The 19,078-nt window shown below is 40.8% G+C and overlaps 1 protein-coding gene across 1 annotated transcript; it reads right to left on the reverse strand.

Moving 5' to 3' along the window:
- Positions 1–254: 254 nt before the first annotated feature.
- sfxn3 (sideroflexin 3) lies at positions 255–16,351 on the reverse strand. The gene is made up of 11 exons (XM_080739821.1): positions 16,287–16,351; positions 13,825–13,998; positions 12,305–12,475; positions 10,003–10,101; positions 5,580–5,655; positions 4,424–4,509; positions 3,402–3,529; positions 2,705–2,754; positions 2,046–2,095; positions 1,871–1,918; positions 255–473 (listed from the first exon to the last, which is right to left on the reverse strand). Exons 2-11 carry the CDS (start codon positions 13,995–13,997, stop codon positions 377–379), a joined length of 978 nt encoding a protein of 325 aa, XP_080595947.1. The 5' UTR covers position 13,998; positions 16,287–16,351; the 3' UTR covers positions 255–376.
- Positions 16,352–19,078: the final 2,727 nt, after the last annotated feature.

A 19,078-nucleotide genomic window follows, 5' to 3' on the forward strand; every position in this document is an offset into this window, starting at 1 on the left:
CACTAGTTTAAATCACTTTTAAAATGATAAATACAAAACTAAGAGTTTTGGACATACAAGGTTTCCACCCGACAATGACGAAATGTAATAAAAAAAAAAGAAAAAAAAACAAGTACACAAATACATAAAAAAAGTATGCATAAATACATTGTTTTGCCCTTTCACTTCTTCCACCCGCAAAGCTACAGTGAGTGCACACGGTAAAATCATCAGCGTTAAATGTATCCATTTGCAATGGATTCAAATAACGAGTTCCACAATCGCTGAGGATTTGACCATGTAGTAGCAATGTGTGTGTGGAGTGCCGGAGAATGTTTGTGTTGTTGTGGTGTGTGCGTGTGCGCGTGTGTGTGTGTGTGTGTGTGTGTGTGTGGTCCTACAGACCCTTGTTAAAGTACACTGTGGTAGTGTTGGGACTGGCTTCTCGTATCTTGTCCTGCAGCTCTGCTTCCAGGCTGCTCACTGCCATGGAGCTGCAAAAACACATACACACAAGGGGGGGGGGGGGGGGGGGGGGGGAGTGGGACTGAGTTACTTGGGCCCAAGGTGGAGGGGCCTTTATTATGTTATACTTTAGCTATTGAAAGATAGCAGATATACAAGCTCACATCGCAGCACCGAGTGCCGCGCTGTGAGCTTGTAGATCTGCTATTTTTCAATAGTTAACTCTTTTACCGCTTTGGACGTTCCATTTGGACGTTCCATTTTCCACGGCGGCGCGATGCCAATTATACGTTCTTTCGCTTTTTCTACCTTGTTTTGATGTCTGTAAACTGATGAGGGGTCGCGCGGGTGTGTACAGTATAAGCATCTCCTGTAATCCTGCTTTGAAATCTCCACCTCACGTAAACATCAATAATGTCCAAATTCACTTCTTGGCTGCTAGCTGTCGTTCTATTGCTCTGATGCGACTCTGCGCCCTGAATGTATGGAAGCTGCAGCGGCCCATTTCACATTAATTCTTGCATGAGGCTGCCCTCTACTGCTAGTATGACCAAAGTGCACTATGTAATGAGAAAAAAAAAAAGAAGATCTTTGTCTATAACCTCGCAAAGGTAAGCTGCTTTTGCTGGCACAAGACCCAATAAATAAATAATAACATCTGGCAGTAAAACTGTTAAAGCACAAAATGTGAGTGAATCAGAATCGTTTATAAACTCATTTCCTGCCACAACCCGAGAATCCCGGGGGAAAGCCTAGATGCATCTCTCCGCCAGGCATGAGAAACCAGAGAATTTTAATATACTTTAATCGCTATAAAACATTTAAAAGTATAATCGCTGTTTATCGCAAATCGCTTTCTAATCACCCGCGAAAAAGTGCTTCCGGTCCCATTTCCGGAACTGTGATGTGACAAATTGTGATGTAAGCCAAGGACCACCTGATTCCCACAGTGCCTCTCAGCTATGGTTGTTGCGACCGTCAGGACGCAGTTACTATCAAAACCTCCACCGGCTGTCTCTCCGTCTGTCTGTCACGTCACACTTTTGCCCCTACTCTTATCTCCGCCACCGTTGCCCCTATCCATGCCAAACTTTGCACACACACTCCTTGGCTGCCAAAACACAACCTCCAGCCCTGATTTCTCACATGGCCCTCTTCTAGCGCCACCATGAGGCCGATTTTTCCTACACACATTTTTGTACACTGCTCCTACAGATTTTGCCCTAAAATCACGCAAAGCGGTACACATTATCTCTAAAGTCATGTCATCAACATGGATCTGTCTCATTTCCCATATTCCTTCCTGACTGGCTACGACTGCCTTCTAAAGTTTGTGTATGCGACCTGACGGTCGCTTATTTCCCGATTAGGGGGTTTTACTGGTTTATATGTGTGTGGTATATTTCACCTCTAGAAAAGACCTTACCTCTTCTGAGGGAACAGTGCACAGCAGAGAGGAGTGGCAAACACCAGGCTGCAAAACAAACAAAGTCACACGTTAGCCTTGTGTGGCTCGCCTCCATTTATCTTACAGTAACTTAAATCCAGTACTGCACCTACGCACCACCAAAGATCATTACAAATAGAGTAAGAGTACTTACCACAGACCCACCAGGCCCACCTGAACCGGAGCGTTTAGGACTGGGAACCGCTATAGTGCAAAAAACACAAACAAGACAGAATGCATCTTCATGGAAAGAAATCTGAGAGATAACATTTGAGACTTAACTCACATCTGTCATTGTAGAAACAAACTCTGTTGTCTTTTTCTTACGTCAGCAGAGATAGTTTGAATGCTTTGTTTTGCGTGCATTATCCATACAGTATATGGAAGCATATACATTAACATATCTAACATATCTAAGAGGATGTTTGATGCAATGTGGTGACGGTAGTGACACACAAGGGCTGTCACCGTCATGACATGTTAGTTAATGATTAATTGTAACAGAAATAATTTTGATTAAAGATTCAATTGTGTTTTTTAGCATTGAACACTGGAACAGATCAATAACAATTAAATTTCTGTTGGGCTTTAAGGCTTCGCAAAGAACAACTTGCAGAGGGCAGATATAACATAACTTAAATATACAAAGAAACGACTGACATATTTAATAACTTTATACTTTCAACTTTTGAGCTTGTAGATCTTTTTTTGACGATTATGTGAAATATAATTGCCATCATCTCAAATAATTGCAATCAGGTGTAATTATTGGGCCTAGTGACACAGTGACACCACTAGGTGGCGTTACAGTACCTTCATGAAGGCTTTCTTCTCCAGGGCATTCATGATGACCGGGGGGATGGCTGTGGACACAACAACAACCACCATCAGAGAACAAAATACAAATATAAAATCTGTTATTCTGTTATTCTCAAATTTTAGCATTTCAAGGACCCCCAGTTTACGATGCACTATAGGCCACATTAACTCTCTCAGAGTTACCAGTCATTTTGGTGGACTACCTCCTAGAACCCCCCCAAGGACCCCCCTTAAATAATAATGTAAAATACAATTATTGTCAGCTATTTTCGGCAAAGAGGTTTGGTGCAGAGGGGAAAAAGAGCAGACTAAGTACAGAGTGAAAGGTCAAGTTTATTAAGTATTGACGGTTCAAGTGGTTAAATATTTGAAAACACAAATTGACATGAATCCAAAATTCACTGACGATTGTGCTGTCAGACAATGAAACTATATGGAATCTATGATAAGGTTGTGGGGGTCCCTCTCTCAACTAAGTGGTCCTTGGCCTGAAAACGTTGAAGACCCCTGATCAAAGAGTTACAAATGTTTTCAAAACCTTTCAAAAAATATTCCAAAATAGCCAATTTCTAATAATGACATCAGGACACCAGGGTTGAAAGTGGTTATGAATGTAAAACAAATATAACTGTCCACCCAGACTCTGACTCTGTCACACCCACAGACATAAAACAAACACTGCCATCATTACCCATAGCTGGCACCGCCATGCCGATACGTGACACCACCACCTGTACGATGGCCTGCTTGGCGGCGTTGGCAGACTCTCCCAAGCGGTTCCCGTTCTCGTCGGTCACGGGGATGCCGTACTTCAGCTCTCTGTGACAATGGACAATTTAGGCATACGCTCTTAAACCAGAGCGACTTACAATAAGCAAGGACAGCACAAAGTTACACATCAAATGCATAAAGATAGTAAACAAAAACTACCTCTGGGAGTGTACAATGTGTTCCATTAGTTAGTACACTTTCAGTTATAGACTTATATACCTGTACGGGTCCATTTGGAACCCCCTCAAATAATCCTGAGAGACCCTGGATGCCACTTTGAGAACCACTGTCCGAGATGTTCTTTTTTAATTACACACACATATCGACCAATACCAAGTATGGGTACAGCTCTAAAAAAAACAGTACAGTATACTGAAACAGGTCGTTATGTTGGGTTAGATGAAGAAGAGAGAATCTGCCAAATGTGTGATCTTAATGAAATACAAAATGAGTAATATTTTGTTCTGTATTGTCCCTTTTATTCGAGATCCAGAGAAGATTTGTTTAATAACACTGACAGTGTTTATATGTTGGATATCAGTGACTCACAACCCATTAACTGTCTATTCGAAAAACATGTATTTAAACTGGCAAACTATCTTGAGAAAGATTGGGACTTAAGATAGAAAGCATTGTACAACCAGTAGGGGTTAAGTACCATATGTTCTTTTTTGCTTTACGTTTGATGTATAAAAAAAAGAAAAGAAAAAAGGAATGTACTTAAGAATATTGTAAACTTGTTTGAAAACGTGTCATATAATCCCATGAGGGATGGGCCAAGAGGTGGCATGACACTCAAATAAAATAATGTGTTCATTCATTCATGCATTCATTCATTCATTCTGTATGTTGAAACAATGACACAGTTCTACAGTACACAGTTATAAAAAGTAGTTATTATACTTATAAGTATATCAGTTATTATTAGTGTGAGGGTCTCACCTTTGCCTCATGAAGGGGATGTTGATGCAGTTGGCAGCAGCGACGGCAGCGAAGGGAACGAACCGGCTCATGATTGGAGGAAGACGCTGAGGAGAGGAGAGGAGAGGGGAACACACAGATCCAAGATCCAGAGTTAGGACATGATTCAAGCTCTGACTGACCAGGGCGGGCGCACTTTAGCTACACTGTGGTGTGTGGAGATCACACCCTGGGTGGACATGAAAACACTGATGCTGACCTTCAAAGCAGCCAAAGGTACGGCTCCTCAATACCTCCAAAACCTGATCAACCCCTAAACCCCCACCCGCTCACTCAGATCAGCCAACACAGGGATGCTGACAGAACCCTCGCAGGACAAAAATCCACTCGTCCTAGACAATTTGCCCTCCTGGCCCCCAAATTGTGGAATAAACTCCATGTCGCACTTAGAACTACAGACTCACTCCCTAGCTTCCGCAGTGGACTGAAGACTCACCTCTTCAGACTCCACCTAAACCCATAGCACTACTGTAACACGAATTGAACATACATGAAGCTACTGTAGTTTGCATTTTTTAGGTTTTAAAACGTTTTTTACTGATTAGGTGCATGGTCTACCTATATTATTGTTTTTTCTAGATTGATATTCCTATGCATTTGTTTGTTGTTAATGTACTGACATATTATCTTGCTTATTATAGTGATGTATTACCTGCTTATTGTAAGTCGATTTGGATTAAAAGCGTCTGCTAAATGCCTAAACTGTAAACTGTAACATTGTTTTCACTCCGTAGCTGAATCTGGTTTAGCATTACATTAAGAATACATTGGAAGAAAGAAATAAAGAAAGAAGCTGAAAGTACTCAAATATTATGTTCATTTTACATTATTAAAGGATTTTTGTATTTATTTTTGAGACAGACTAGCACTGAAACCGGATTCAGCTATAGACGGTATTTCTGACTAGCGTTACAAAGGAGAGCCTCCAGGGGTAAATCGCGCTCTTTCGAACGACCATCATTTCGACCGGAGGGTTAGCGACTCACTCCATGAAGGTTAGGGTTAGGGTGAGGGTTAGAGTCGGGTGTCGAAAAGATGACATGTAGTAACAGCGACACGCTCCCCGCCTCCAGGCGTGAGTTGTGGTATCTGTAAAAGCAAAAGGATAACGTCTTACCGTAGCTAGAGACTTGAGTCCCAGGGCTGTGACCACAGCTCCTGTGGTGGCGCTGACGTAGGCTGCACCCAACTGACTGAGAGAGAGAGAGAGAGAGAGAGAGAGAGAGACAACACATACACAATGATAAAGTGTCCCCCAGACTCAGACTCACTTCCACCATCTTCTCTTTCGCACACACATAAGATGTCTTATCCATCAACCAGGGCTGTCACGATTATGACATTTTACATGAAGATTAATTGTGATTTAATTGTGTTTTTGCCGTTGACAATTACATTTCTGTTTGGCTTGTAGGCTTTGAAGTTGCACATGGCAGATATGACACATAATATAAATACCTAAATATACAAAGACATTGTGACATCTACAGCATGGGTTCCGTGCACGACTCCAACTCATTTCAACATTGCTTAACTTCTAACCGGGTGCACGGTCGGGAAACGTATCTATACAAGAAATCTCAAAGAGAACACCAGCACTCACGGACAAGTCCATTTAAGGCACTTTTTATTTTAAGTTTTAGGTCAAGGTAAGCTGCAAAGCAGCAGCAACGGACGCGTTTCGGCGTTAGCCTTCTTCAGCGTTGTATGTTGTGGAAAAAACAGTGTCACATTTTATAATGTCTGTAGGAGCGACACCTTTCTCTGTCCGTGTAACAACAACTACCAACCCACTTAAGTCAAGTGCGAATTACAATAGATCGTCTAGAATAGTCTTAAAGAAATACATCAAAATTCATTTTACACAAACAGTCAAAAATACAAAGAATCTGAGTCGGTTCCAGGGTATCAATCGAAAAGCTTAATATATTAATTTAGCCAATAATTCAAAGAGGTTGGGGATCGCAACAGAGAGGCTGTGGTGGTACCATACACATAAGTCAGGGCATATATAAAAAAATCAAACCTCGGTTCGAAGTGGAGCGGTGAATCTGTGTGTGTGTGTGTGTGTGTGTGTGTGTGTGTGTGTGTGTGTGTGTGTGTGTGTGTGTGTGTGTGTGTTTGTGCCTGCACAACAGCGCCCCTCCTTTAACTTGTGTGGCCACTCAAGGTATTGCCAGGCTACAGACATACCCAGCCAGCCAGCCACATAGCCAGCCAGCCAGCCAGCCAGCCACGGACATACCTGGGAGCGCTTTCACCGCTCCAAAAAACAGAACAAAATAATTACTAAATTCAATACAGCTAAGACATTTTTTCATGTGTCTATCTTATCCAATCCTATAGTAACAACTAAACAAATATATTAGGGCCTATTAATTCCACAGATTAGTATTACAACAAAAGAAAGAAAAGATGAGAAGATTTATACAGTATTAAGTCTGCCAAAATAGCTATAATCAAGTTCATTATTTGATGAGAAGACAGGTAAAGACAAACCAACTGAAAAACATAATGTTAGGCTTTTAAGTGTTTAACTGTTAAACGGAAAGTCACAGAGATCCTCTCTTCTAAATATTCTATTTGAGTCCACCCTCTCTCGAAAGGTTGTCGAAAGAGCTATACGTACACGAGCAAAGGACAAAAATAGCCAAGTAAAATTAAACGTTAAAGTCTTTGTCACAATACCTAATCATAGAAAGAACAGTTTAGGTTTTACCAACTAAGGCAAAAAAGAAAAAAAACTATTGAAACAACAAAAATAATACAGATTAAGTTCTCTATAAAGGCTAAAAGGTGTCTAATCCTCGCATCTTCATTCTTCTTTTCAGCAGAGTGCTCGGTTTAAAACGGCAAATATATATACTTTGCTCGTGTACGTATAGCTCTTTCGACAACCTTTCGAGAGAGGGTGGACTCAAATAGAATATTTAGAAGAGAGGATCTCTGTGACTTTCCGTTTAACAGTTAAACACTTAAAAGCCTAACATTATGTTTTTCAGTTGGTTTGTCTTTACCTGTCTTCTCATCAAATAATGAACTTGATTATAGCTATTTTGGCAGACTTAATACTGTATAAATCTTCTCATCTTTTCTTTCTTTTGTTGTAATACTAATCTGTGGAATTAATAGGCCCTAATATATTTGTTTAGTTGTTACTATAGGATTGGATAAGATAGACACATGAAAAAATGTCTTAGCTGTATTGAATTTAGTAATTATTTTGTTCTGTTTTTTTATATATGCCCTGACTTATGTGTATGGTACCACCACAGCCTCTCTGTTGCGATCCCCAACCTCTTTGAATTATTGGCTAAATTAATATATTAAGCTTTTCGATTGATACCCTGGAACCAACTCAGATTCTTTGTATTTTTGACTGTTTGTGTAAAATGAATTTTGATGTATTTCTTTAAGACTATTCTAGACGATCTATTGTAATTCGCACTTGACTTAAGTGGGTTGGTAGTTGTTGTTACACGGACAGAGAAAGGTGTCGCTCCTACAGACATTATAAAATGTGACACTATTTTTTCCACAACATACAACGCTGAAGAAGGCTAACGCCGAAACGCGTCCGTTGCTGCTGCTTTGCAGCTTACCTTGACCTAAAACTTAAAATAAAAAGTGCCTTAAATGGACTTGTCCGTGAGTGCTGGTGTTCTCTTTGAGATTTCTTGTATAGATTCTGACATATACAACTTTATACTTAAAAAAGAACATTGATAGTGGAAATAGCCGATCTACAAGCTCACGTGTCGTATCACAACGCGTAGATCTGTTATTTTCAATAGCAGATGTTTGGAAATGCAGTATATGAACAATGTTCAATATGGAAACAATTATGACGATTATGTCAAATAATTGCGATTGGACAATTATGTAATAATAATTGTGACAGGCCTAACAACATCATGAGGGCATCGAGGTTGTATTGGGCAGATTAAGATTAAAATCAGAATGCATGTTTTTAATATTCATGAAATATGATGACATGCAAAGACAATTTGAAAAGGTAAGCATCCAAATATATCAAGGTTAGGCAAAGAGCAATAATATTTAGCGTCCAAGTGCATGACGACTCATTCTGCATGGTGTATGTTGAATATAACTATGACATTCTGTGTGTGCATGCGTGCATCTCATATCCCCATCATGTAAATCAGGGGTCTTCAACAGGGGGTCCGGGACCCCTAGAGGGTCCTCAGAGTTACTACAGGGGGTCCTCCAAATCTTTGTGTGATATACTTTTTTTCCCTCCCTTTTATTTGAACCACTTGAACCCTAGCATCCATATAAGGAGAACTTTAGCCAAAAACAGCAGATCTACAAGCTCACAACGCCTCGCGCTGCGAGGCGTTGTGAGCTTGCAGATCGGCCTATTTTTGGCAAATAGCTTTGGTGTAGAGGGGGAAAAGAGCAGGCTACTGTAAGTATAGAGTGAAAGGTCAAGTTTTGTAAGTATTGACGGTTCAAGAATCCAAAATACACAGACGATTGTGCTGTCAAAAGATGATACTATATGGAATCTATTAACAGATTGTGGGGGTCCCTGCTTCATCTCTCTCTCAACTAAGGGGTCCTTGGACTGAACACGTTGAATACCCCGGATGTAAATGCATCCTTCATTTGATGCATTTCTGTGAAGCATTCAAAATAGCAGAGACAATGCAGCACAACAGAATGTAAATACTCAACCTGACAACCGTAGGGTCCACTCCCAGGCATCCCTATTTTGGGGATAACAGTCATAAAAAAAAAGACTATCTACAAGCTAAAGAAAGGAGAAAATCAAGTACAGAGCACTGGATGGCCCAGAGCAAAAGGAAGTATATATGGTTTAAGACAAGTGGTTAACCAGTGCCAACAGAAGGGCATGGTGACATGACTGTGGAAAATAAAACAGCCGTCAGGGTGACACATTCTCACCTCAAGGTGCCATATAGTGTGCCACTTGGTCAATGTACCTCTTTTGTGTCCCTTTCCGATACCGTGAAGGTCCTCTAGTGCCATGTTTACACACGTTAGAGGACGTCACCCTTCTGCCTCACAATGTCTAAAATAGACGACTCGGGCAGAAAAATAGACTCAACTTTGAAAAATAGTATCAGTTCGCAAAGGGGAATCCATGAGCATTCGTATCGTCCCATCCCTCTTTGAGATGAGAATAGGTTGGCACTGGCACTGTAGTGTAGTGGCCAGAATGGCTCTTTACGCACATAACCAAATGGACCTTTACGGGTTCATTTGGTTACGATCCGACGCTAGGATAAGGACGGGGACATCACTCATGGACCCAGGGGCGTCACAAGGGGGGAGGAAGGGGGGGAGTGGGACCGAGTTACTAGGGCCCAAGGTGGAGGGGCCTTAATTATTTTATACTTTAGCTATTGAAAAATAGAAGCTTGTATATCTGCTATTTTTCAATAGTTAAAGCACAAAACGTGAGTGAATCCTTGTACCCAGGGCCCATGATTTGGTGCGACACACCCCGCATGGACCTATAGACTTAGCAGTGAGGTGAGCGTGTCCATGCCTACTTCATGGTCAGCGGTGCGTCTCCGCTGCGGTTGGTGTAGTTGACCACGGCGTTGAAGGACTGGTTCACCCACTGCCAGAACACCACGGCTGGCGTCGTCCTGGAGGGTGGAGAAACAGAGAGGGTGGAGAAACAAGAGAGGGTGGAGCAACAGTTAAACATGTGAATCATGCACTCTACACAGACTCCAGCAATAGCAACTCGGGCGGCTTTGAACTTGTCCTCTACAGAGGAATGCAGCACATGCATGCGACACATTTTTTTCAGCACCGTACAAACATTTCACCCCCACAACGATTTAGCATTGGACACACATAAAGAACAGCACAGCAGTGTTCTCACTCAGACGACACACCTGATCTCACCAGCTAGTTACATAATAATAATAATAATAATAATAAACTTTATTTATATAGCACCTTTCATACATAAAATGCAGCTCAAAGTGCTTTCCAGAGCAAAAAATTGTAAACATGATCAACAATAAAAAATAAAAATAAAAACAATAAAAAAATAGAAATAATACAAAACAAGAAACAGCATTAGAAGCGTTCAAAGACGTCCATAAGAGCTCTATAATAAAAACATTTTACAGACAGGGTGGACATAAAAGATAGCAAGCACATATATTTAAAATCACCCAAAAGCAAGAGTGTAAAAATAGGTCTTAAGCTGTGCTTTAAAGCTATCAACAGAGGGTGCCTGTCTTAGGTGTGCTGGAAGTTTATTCCAGGCTGTCGGCCCATAGAAGCAGAATGCCGCTTCACCATATTTCTTATATGTCATTGAGGGCACATCGAGCAGACCTGCAGTAGAAGACCTGAGGGGGCGGTTTGGCTCATATCTAGACAGGCAGTCGACGAGGTACGACGGTGCCAGACCATTAAGAGATTTAAAAACAAGTAAGAGAATTTTAAAATCAATCCTAAAACTAATTGGGAGCCAGTGTAGGGAGGCTAAAACTGGAGTGATGTGTTCTCTCATCTTAGTTTTAGTTAGCACCCTGGCTGACTCACATGACTCATCAATATTCTGTAGTGACTGGGATATGCATTTTTATTCTGCATCAGGGCAACGAGATGTAGTTTGTTCTATTAAAAGGGGAATTCCGGACTTGCCGTTTCACCAGGTTGTGGTTTGTCAGCCAAGGAGTGTGTGTGCAAAGTTTGGCACGGATAGGGGCAACGGTGGCGGAGATATGAGTAGGGGCAAAAGTGTGACGTGACTGACTGACAGACAGACAGACAGCCAGCTGGTGGAGGTTATGATAGTAACTGCGACCTGACGGTCGCAACTACCTCCTTCTCTGGCCTCCAGCGAGCTACATGTTTTAAGGGAGGTAGTCAAGGAATTCCACACCTGGGTGGCAGTGTTGTAGAAGGAGAATTTGCCCATATTTGTCCTATGGATTTGTGTTATCAGATCATTGTGTGCGCTCCCTCTGGTGTTGTGGGTGTCGCTAACTTTTTGGAGATGTCTGGTCAGATATGCAGGTACTGAGGAGGAGGAGGGCAGATTTGCGTTGACTATTTTGAAAGTCAATCCCATTTTTAGTTGTTTAACCCCGTCTTCAACGCTGAGCCAACTTAGGCTAGCAAAATGTATGGGAGAAACATGGGTCATGGGCCCAAGGTCGAGAAGTAGCCGAATCAGTTTGTTTTGGGAGGTTTGGTGCTCAGTCGGTACACAATATTGCGTATTAATATTTTATGCTTATTTTATGCTTTAACTATTGAAAAATAGCAGATCTACAAGCTTGCAGCGTGGCACTCGGATCTGCTATTTTTGAAAAATCGTGAAAATTTGAATTTTGAGCTGATTCTATAAGTGTCTTTTGAATCCTTCAAAGGTTTTTTGAAAGACCTATGTTTCTATGTCAGCAATCTGGCCAGCCATCGTCAAAGAAAAGGTCTTTTTCACTTAACTGGAGCTCAGTTAGTCTGTTCTTGAGAGACTACTATGTCAGTGGTTCTCAAACCTTTTCATGTGAAGGACCCCCAAAATGATATGTATTTTGCCACAGACCCCCATCTCAAAATAGTTAGTACCAGGGACCCCTCCAGAAGCAAAATTTGAGTTACAAATGTTGGCTTTAAAAAATATATATATTCAGATTTGCACAAACCTTTATGATTTTTCAAAAATAGCAGACCTACAAGCTCGCAGCGCTGCACTCGGTGCCGCGCTGTGAGCTTGTAGATCTGCTATTTTTCAATAGTTAAAGCATTCAATAATTCTAGGCCTAAATGGCTAGCTGGAGGGATCAGGGACATGATGTATTAAACACCTACTGTATGGCTTACCTGTAGAAGGTGAGCATGGAGCCTGTGATGGACATGTTCATTGGCACCTGAGCAGACATTCGACCGATAACCATCATTTTCTCGCCCGTGTCGGGGTGGAAGGCAGAGTCATAGACGTATTTGGCTCTCCAGAGCTCGTCTTCTGTCAGGCCGGGCTTAGCTTTTCCTGCCCTGTGTAGAAAAACAAAGTTAAAATGCATCACAACACACTAAAACACAGTTTTGGTTGCACTAAATAGTTCTAGTCCCGCTGTCGTTTTTGATAAGAAGCAAATCAATCGTAAGTCTGTTGCTCAGTTTAGCAAAGTTAGATATTTTCTTTTAATCTGGAAACGATCTGAAATCTCTGTAGTCTGTTAGAGCCTTATAGGATGACCTCTGTGAGGAACTCCTAACCCCTCACCACCTTTTCTTCTTAAAAGTAGAGCCCAGCCGAAATATTGGTCGTTTTTGGACCCCGATGTTGGTATCGGACATCGGTCGTTATCTCTCCGATGTATCTGTCATTTTTATAAGTAATATTAGACCACCATTTGATGACATTTAGCCACTCAGACCAAAACCTTAGAATATATTGTCGTTGCCCGTAACGATTCATTTTACACGCATGATTTAAAGATCTTATAAAGGGTCCATTTGGTTACCAAATCTCCATCATTTTGCTGGGGACCACCTGGAAAACCCTCAAGGACCACTGGTGGTCTCCCCGGACCATTGGTAAAAAAAAAAGGAAAAAACTGTTTTGAAGGTACAGTAAGAAGTTTTTGAAATTTATTCTAACTCTTGGTACGAGGTTATGAAAACAGAATTACTGTCCACAGCCCAAATTTGCTACAACTATCTCTTTCAATATCCGGCACATGAAAACAAATCGCTCAACAGAACTTACAGTAATTATCTTCTAAATCAGTGGTTCTCAAAGTGAATTCCAGGGACTCTGTGTGTTCCTTTAGGGGGGTTTAAAAAATGACCCATAAAAGTCTGTAACTCTGACAGAGTACAACCGGGTTCATTTGGTTCCATTTGTACACTATCAGAATTAAGACCTTCAAATGTCAAAGTTTGAGAACCACTGTTCTAAATCAGTGTTTCTCAACCTTTTCAGGCCGCGACCCCTCACCCTGACGAGCACTAAGAGTTGAGGCATAACATTTGTATAACACGGTGAAAATTGCAGATCTACATGCTCACAACGCCTCGCAATCGGCTATTTTCACAATTTCTGCCTCTAAAATTTCACAATTTGGCCAATGTTTAATTTGTCATTTTAGATGTATTAAAAATGTGCATACAGTACACTGTACACTCTATAGTAGTTCATACACTTAAACCTTATGTTGGTTTGTTAACTGTTGAGTGAGAAAACAATGTTGCACATTAAGTTAATCATCTGGGGACCACCCCCCAAATAATTTGGGGGTCCCGACCCACAGGTTGAGAACCACTGTTCTAAATGATAACCTTCATCTGTACCTGTACCTTGTACCTTGCACCTTGCGTGAGTGACGCCCCATCCGTACCTGTAATCCTCCACGATGACCCGTGCCTCGTCCAGCGTGTCGGAGGACAGCAGGACGTTCCTGGGGTCGGTGACCATGAAGAAGTGCTGGGCGCGGCCCATGAACGTGCCCTGGTCCCATCGCGGCTCCTTGATGTTGATGTCCAGGGACAGCGCTCCGGAGTCGTCCGTCATGCTGCCACACACAAAACACTGCCGTTAAAGGACAACTTTGTTTTTTTACAAGGGTTCATATTTTAGATTGTAATTAGAGAAAAGAAAAAGTGAGTGTTAAAATGTTTTAATTTGCTTCGTTCTATTGTTTTATCGCGTTTACCGTGCTAAAATGTGGGGCATGCATACGCATGGGGCATGCGTACAAGTGGCTAAATATGTCTTTTTAGACACAATAAGCCAGCAGTTTCTTTATTGCTATTTACAGTAACACTTCTAGCCCCCATAAGTCACATCCAATCATGAAAGGTTGCGTTGTATCTTGGGAATGGGCTTATTCTGTGTAAAATGACATATTTAGCCTGCCCCCAACCATTGAAATAAGAATCTCTAAAACAATAGAAAGAAGTAAATGAAATCAATTTGACACTCATCTTTTATATTCTTTAATTACAATCTAAAATATGAACCCTTGTTGTAAAAAACTAAAGTTGTCCTTTAAGTTGGGTGTCAGTTGGGTGTAACCCATTTAGGACCCTCTTTTGAGTTCTTGTTGCTACAGTATATAACAACATTTTTAATACATACATTTGACCCTTTTCAGAAAGCTTACAGTAAATCAGGATTTAGAAGCCGTTTTTAGAATCGTGCTCAACCCTAAATGGGTTAAATCACTTCCAACCGTAGAAACATTTCAACCATTTGAAAATAGAAGATCTACAAGCTCACAATGTGTCGCTTTGCGATGCATTGTGAGCTTGTAGATCTGCTATTTTTACATCTTATACATTTGAAAACGTGGGACATGATTCTGCATAATGAGTACGTTCTACTTTTGATACTTTTCAGTCCATATTGGTGCCAATACCATTACTGTCTCAAAATACATTTTGAATTCCAGACTTTGACTGATACTTTTACACACTTAAGTAAAACTGAATATAGTATAGTTATTTTTCCACCACTGTGTGCACAAGGGAGTGTCATGTCCAGGGTGGGGTACTTGTACATCAAGCTGACTCACAGCTTGCACAGGAAACAGAAGAACTATGGGTATGGGCCACATGGCTTGGGAACCGTTAGTTCCACTTCCAAAAGCTACTTTTACAGCCTAGACTTGATTCAAATGAGCAGAACTATAAATAATAGGTTCACTGAAATGGAAGTGGATGTGGGAGAAAAAGAGAATTATTTGCCTCTGCTGCTGATCACTGATAGTGCATTAAGCCCCGCCCCCACCGATCTATTTATAGCTCAGCAACAGCACAGCAGGATTTAAACACTTTCATCCCATTTTGAGGATGTCAATATAATAATAAAAAAAATAAAATCTGAATTATTTAGGGGTGTAGTTATCATTCCCAAAATGTAAAAATAAAATATGAATAATAGCCTACAAATAATAAAATAGCAAATCTATGAGTAGTTTTGTGCAACACTGTTGCATAGGGCTGAGGGAACAAGTTATTTGATATTAGGAGCATGAACATTTGACACATGTCCCCAAATTCCCCCATGCACACCCCCGCTTGGGGGTCGGTGTGGGGTGGGCAGCGCATGCAATCATACATCATACATAGATATTCACTTAATTAAAAGTGTGGTTATTGTTAAAGATGGGTCATCAAAACAATGTCTGTACGCCTACGTTTTGAGTGTAAGTCTGAAATGGTACCCATCATTTCCCAATGCGAGTAAAGCCAGCCTGATGAAATGGGATGGAACTACTGTAGTCACGAGTCGACACACTGGAGCTGTCATCACTTCTACACTCAGCAAATATCCATGACAAACAAAGCTAGGTAGGAAGACAGACAGACAGCTAAGGGAGGAAAATAATCCAGCAGGCAAAACGTGACGCAGACAACGTCTACTGTTCATTTATTTATCTCCAGGACAACAACAACCAACCGTTTTTATGACATCCAAACACTCCACACTCCCACTGTGTACAGTCGGGAGTCAGGACTCCCCTCTTTCCTTGGTATTTTACTTTGATCGTGCTTAAAACCCTATTATTTAACTGCACTACAACTCTGCCTGAACCTAAACAACTAACCTTAACCCTAACCTCGTAGAAATAACGCCTAAACCTAAACCTCAAACAAACCGCCTGCAGGGCACAACACAACACCTGGGAAAGACATCCTCCCAGGCTTAGCATTCCAAGCTAACGAGCTAGCCGTGTAGTTATTAACAAACTATAACCTTGTGATGATCGAGTCAGACTAAACGATCCGACCTCGTTATAGTCTGAGTAACACCACATGAACGCTGCTGGTGATGAAGTGCTGTGCATGGATTACTTACTTTATGGTTGAAAGACACTGAGAGAAGACACTTCTGATGACCTCTGAATATCAGCACACACCGGTGGTATCCTCCTGTCTGTGTTGTTCTATGGAGATGGGACGTTAGCGAACGAATCGAGTCTTTTGAACGGCTCTTTGAAATGAACGATGGGATCCGGTTCGCAGGATAGGGAGCCGTTCTTTTTTTTTTTTTTTTTTTGTGAGGGTGAGTCAATTCTTTACTTCAGTAAAAGTATCAATATTTCAATGTAGAAATGCTGTTACAAGTAAAAGGTTCGTTGATTCTAACCTGACTTGCGTCAGATGGTGGCAGTAGTGCGTAGGCTACCGCTCTACTAGTAGCAGAGGTGCAGCCAGGCAAACGCACTGCTGCTATCATCTGGCGCAGTCAGGTTATAATAAGTCTAAAAGTTTTGGTATCAAAATGTACTTAAAATACCAATAGTGGAAACTAGAAAGTATTAAGTAGTCATGGTGCAGAATGTCCCATTTCACAGGTTTTCCAATGAATAAAATGTAGGGAAAAAAAAATAGCAGATCTACGAGCTCACAATATCGCGTTGCGAACTTGCGACGCATTGTGAGCTTGTAGATCTGCTATTTTCAAATGGCGGAAATGTATATATAATCTATATATGGCCGAAATGTATAGGGTTGAAGTGATTTGTAATTATAATCAAAATCTACAAAGTAACTATAGTAACTAAAATTAGTCTTTTTGAACGGCTCTTTGAAAGGAACGGATCCTAGAGATCCAGCTCACTTCAAAGAGCCATAAATCCCAGCTCTAGTTCTATGGAACCGCCAGGGGGCGTCGTTGGACGCTTACTCATTTGTTCCATACAGTGGTTGGCTGCCAAAACTTGGGCGTGGGAGGTAAACACTGCCTGTGATTGGTTTAAAAATGACAGGAGGAGGGGAAGAATGCAGGAGGGGAATATATAAATAAATTAACCAGTGGAGGAAAAAGTAGCCTAGGGGAGAGCGGAGTAAACGGAGACACTTTTTACATTTGCTCCCCTCTATCAATCTAAAAGATATATCTTTGATTGATTGAAGACTTTATTAGAAGTTTGCATAGGAAAAGGTACAGTTTCATGACGGTACAGTTCACTGGTAAGGTCTACTAAAAGGAGATCCATGAAAAGACTAAGCTTATTTCCACAGGAAACCATTAAAGTATCTCATATAACATTGAATGACAGACGAATAGAACACAGTACTATGCAGTAGATATGTAAATAAAAATAAAAATGAGAGAACAAAAAAAAGGAAAACAGTAATTCAAAACAAACAGTAAGTATATACAAAGAAGGGGCAGGGGAGGGTAGGGTTGGGCTAGGTTAGTTTTTTTACCAGTTGCGAACGGCTGCTGCCTGTAAGTGGTTTTTCAGGGCAATTTTAAAGGATGCTAGTGATCCACACTCCTTTATGGCCTTCGGTAAGGCTTTCCACATTTTGGTGGTAGGCTATAGCAGAAAAAAGAGTTTGACCCTTTGTTGGTTTTGACTCTGGGTTGAAAGTGATCTGTGGCGCTGCCTCTGGTGTTGTAATTATGGACATCCTTAATGTTTATAAAGTATTTTGACAGGTACTTGGGTATCATAGTGGTGTAGTGTATCTTGTACACCAGGCCCATTGCAAGTTGCTGTACTCTGTCATCTACTCTGAGCCACCCCACTCTTAACTGGTGAGTAGCGGTGAGGTGTCTGATAGGGAAGGTTAAGCAGGACCCTAATTAGTTTATATTGGGCTGTTTAGAGTTTAGTTTTTAGGGCTTGTGGGGCGTCACGATACCATACGTGGACTCCGTAGTCAAAGAGGGGCTGGATTATTGCACCAGCTATGGGCTTCAGTGTGTTGAAATTGACCATTGGGGCGATCCTCTGTAGGAAACAAGTTCGTTGGTTGATTTTATTATTTATTACTTTAGAAGTCATCTTTTCGCTGGAAAGATTAGCTTCAAGGATACATCCTAAGTAAGAGTCAGTAAAAATCATTTTTATCAGTAAAAATGTACACATTTCCCCGTATTCAAGACAAAAGAAAAATATGATTGTTTAAAAAAAAGAAATGTCTAATTGTATCGCAGTTTACCCAGGGTAAACTGAGACAGACCAGAGAAACACAATACAAAAATGTATAGAGATCGGGTAAGATTTATCGGGTTTTCCACCCATGTGTCAAATAATGTGACACATGGGCAGAAAAAAAAAAAAAAATATATATATATATATATATATATATATATATATATATATATATATATATATATATATATATATATATATATAAAAGCGTTTACCAAAATGTCCTCAGTTGATCCTTATGTAATTTTGCTCCATATCTCCCCATCAGTTTGGGGGTCCCTGGCCTGAAAACGTTTAAGACCCCTGTTCTATACAGCAAGTTAACTGTCATGTGAAGCTCAACCAATACTCGAGCTATAGCACCACTCCTCGACTGTTTTTCCTTCAATGTCCAGTTGCATCTGATTTCCATCAATTTCCAATGGCATCTAGTCGTGTTTATCTAGTGGTGTTTATCTAGTGGTATAGTTTATCTAGTGGTGAAAATAAAGTTTCCCCAGTGTTTCCCTGTCGGGCAACCACACTAATGAGTTTTGGTTTTTTTTCTCTCGTTTTTTTCCCTCTAATTAGTCTTTCTGTGCCAAGGGCCAAAATGGCCCCAAGGTATTTGTGCCAGGATGTTGTATGTTTTTCTTTACTATGCAATGAAAAAAAAAATGTTTTTTTTTTTAATATATTTTATGTTGTGATTCAGTGTCAA

The sequence above is a fragment of the Nannobrachium achirus genome (assembly GCF_963921795.1).
Source record: "Nannobrachium achirus genome assembly, chromosome: 13".
Lineage (NCBI taxonomy): Eukaryota > Metazoa > Chordata > Actinopteri > Myctophiformes > Myctophidae > Nannobrachium > Nannobrachium achirus.

Excerpts from the sequence above, each read along its gene's own strand:
- sfxn3 (XM_080739821.1), bottom strand. The coding sequence starts at position 13,997 with ATGACGGACGACTCCGGAGCGCTGTCCCTGGACATCAACATCAAGGAG. Across the intron at positions 4,510-5,579 it reads GACTCAAGTCTCTAGCTACG|CGTCTTCCTCCAATCATGAG; the intron begins GTAAGACGTTAT and ends TCCTCTCCTCAG. Across the intron at positions 2,096-2,704 it reads AGAAGAAAGCCTTCATGAAG|CGGTTCCCAGTCCTAAACGC; the intron begins GTACTGTAACGC and ends TTTGCACTATAG.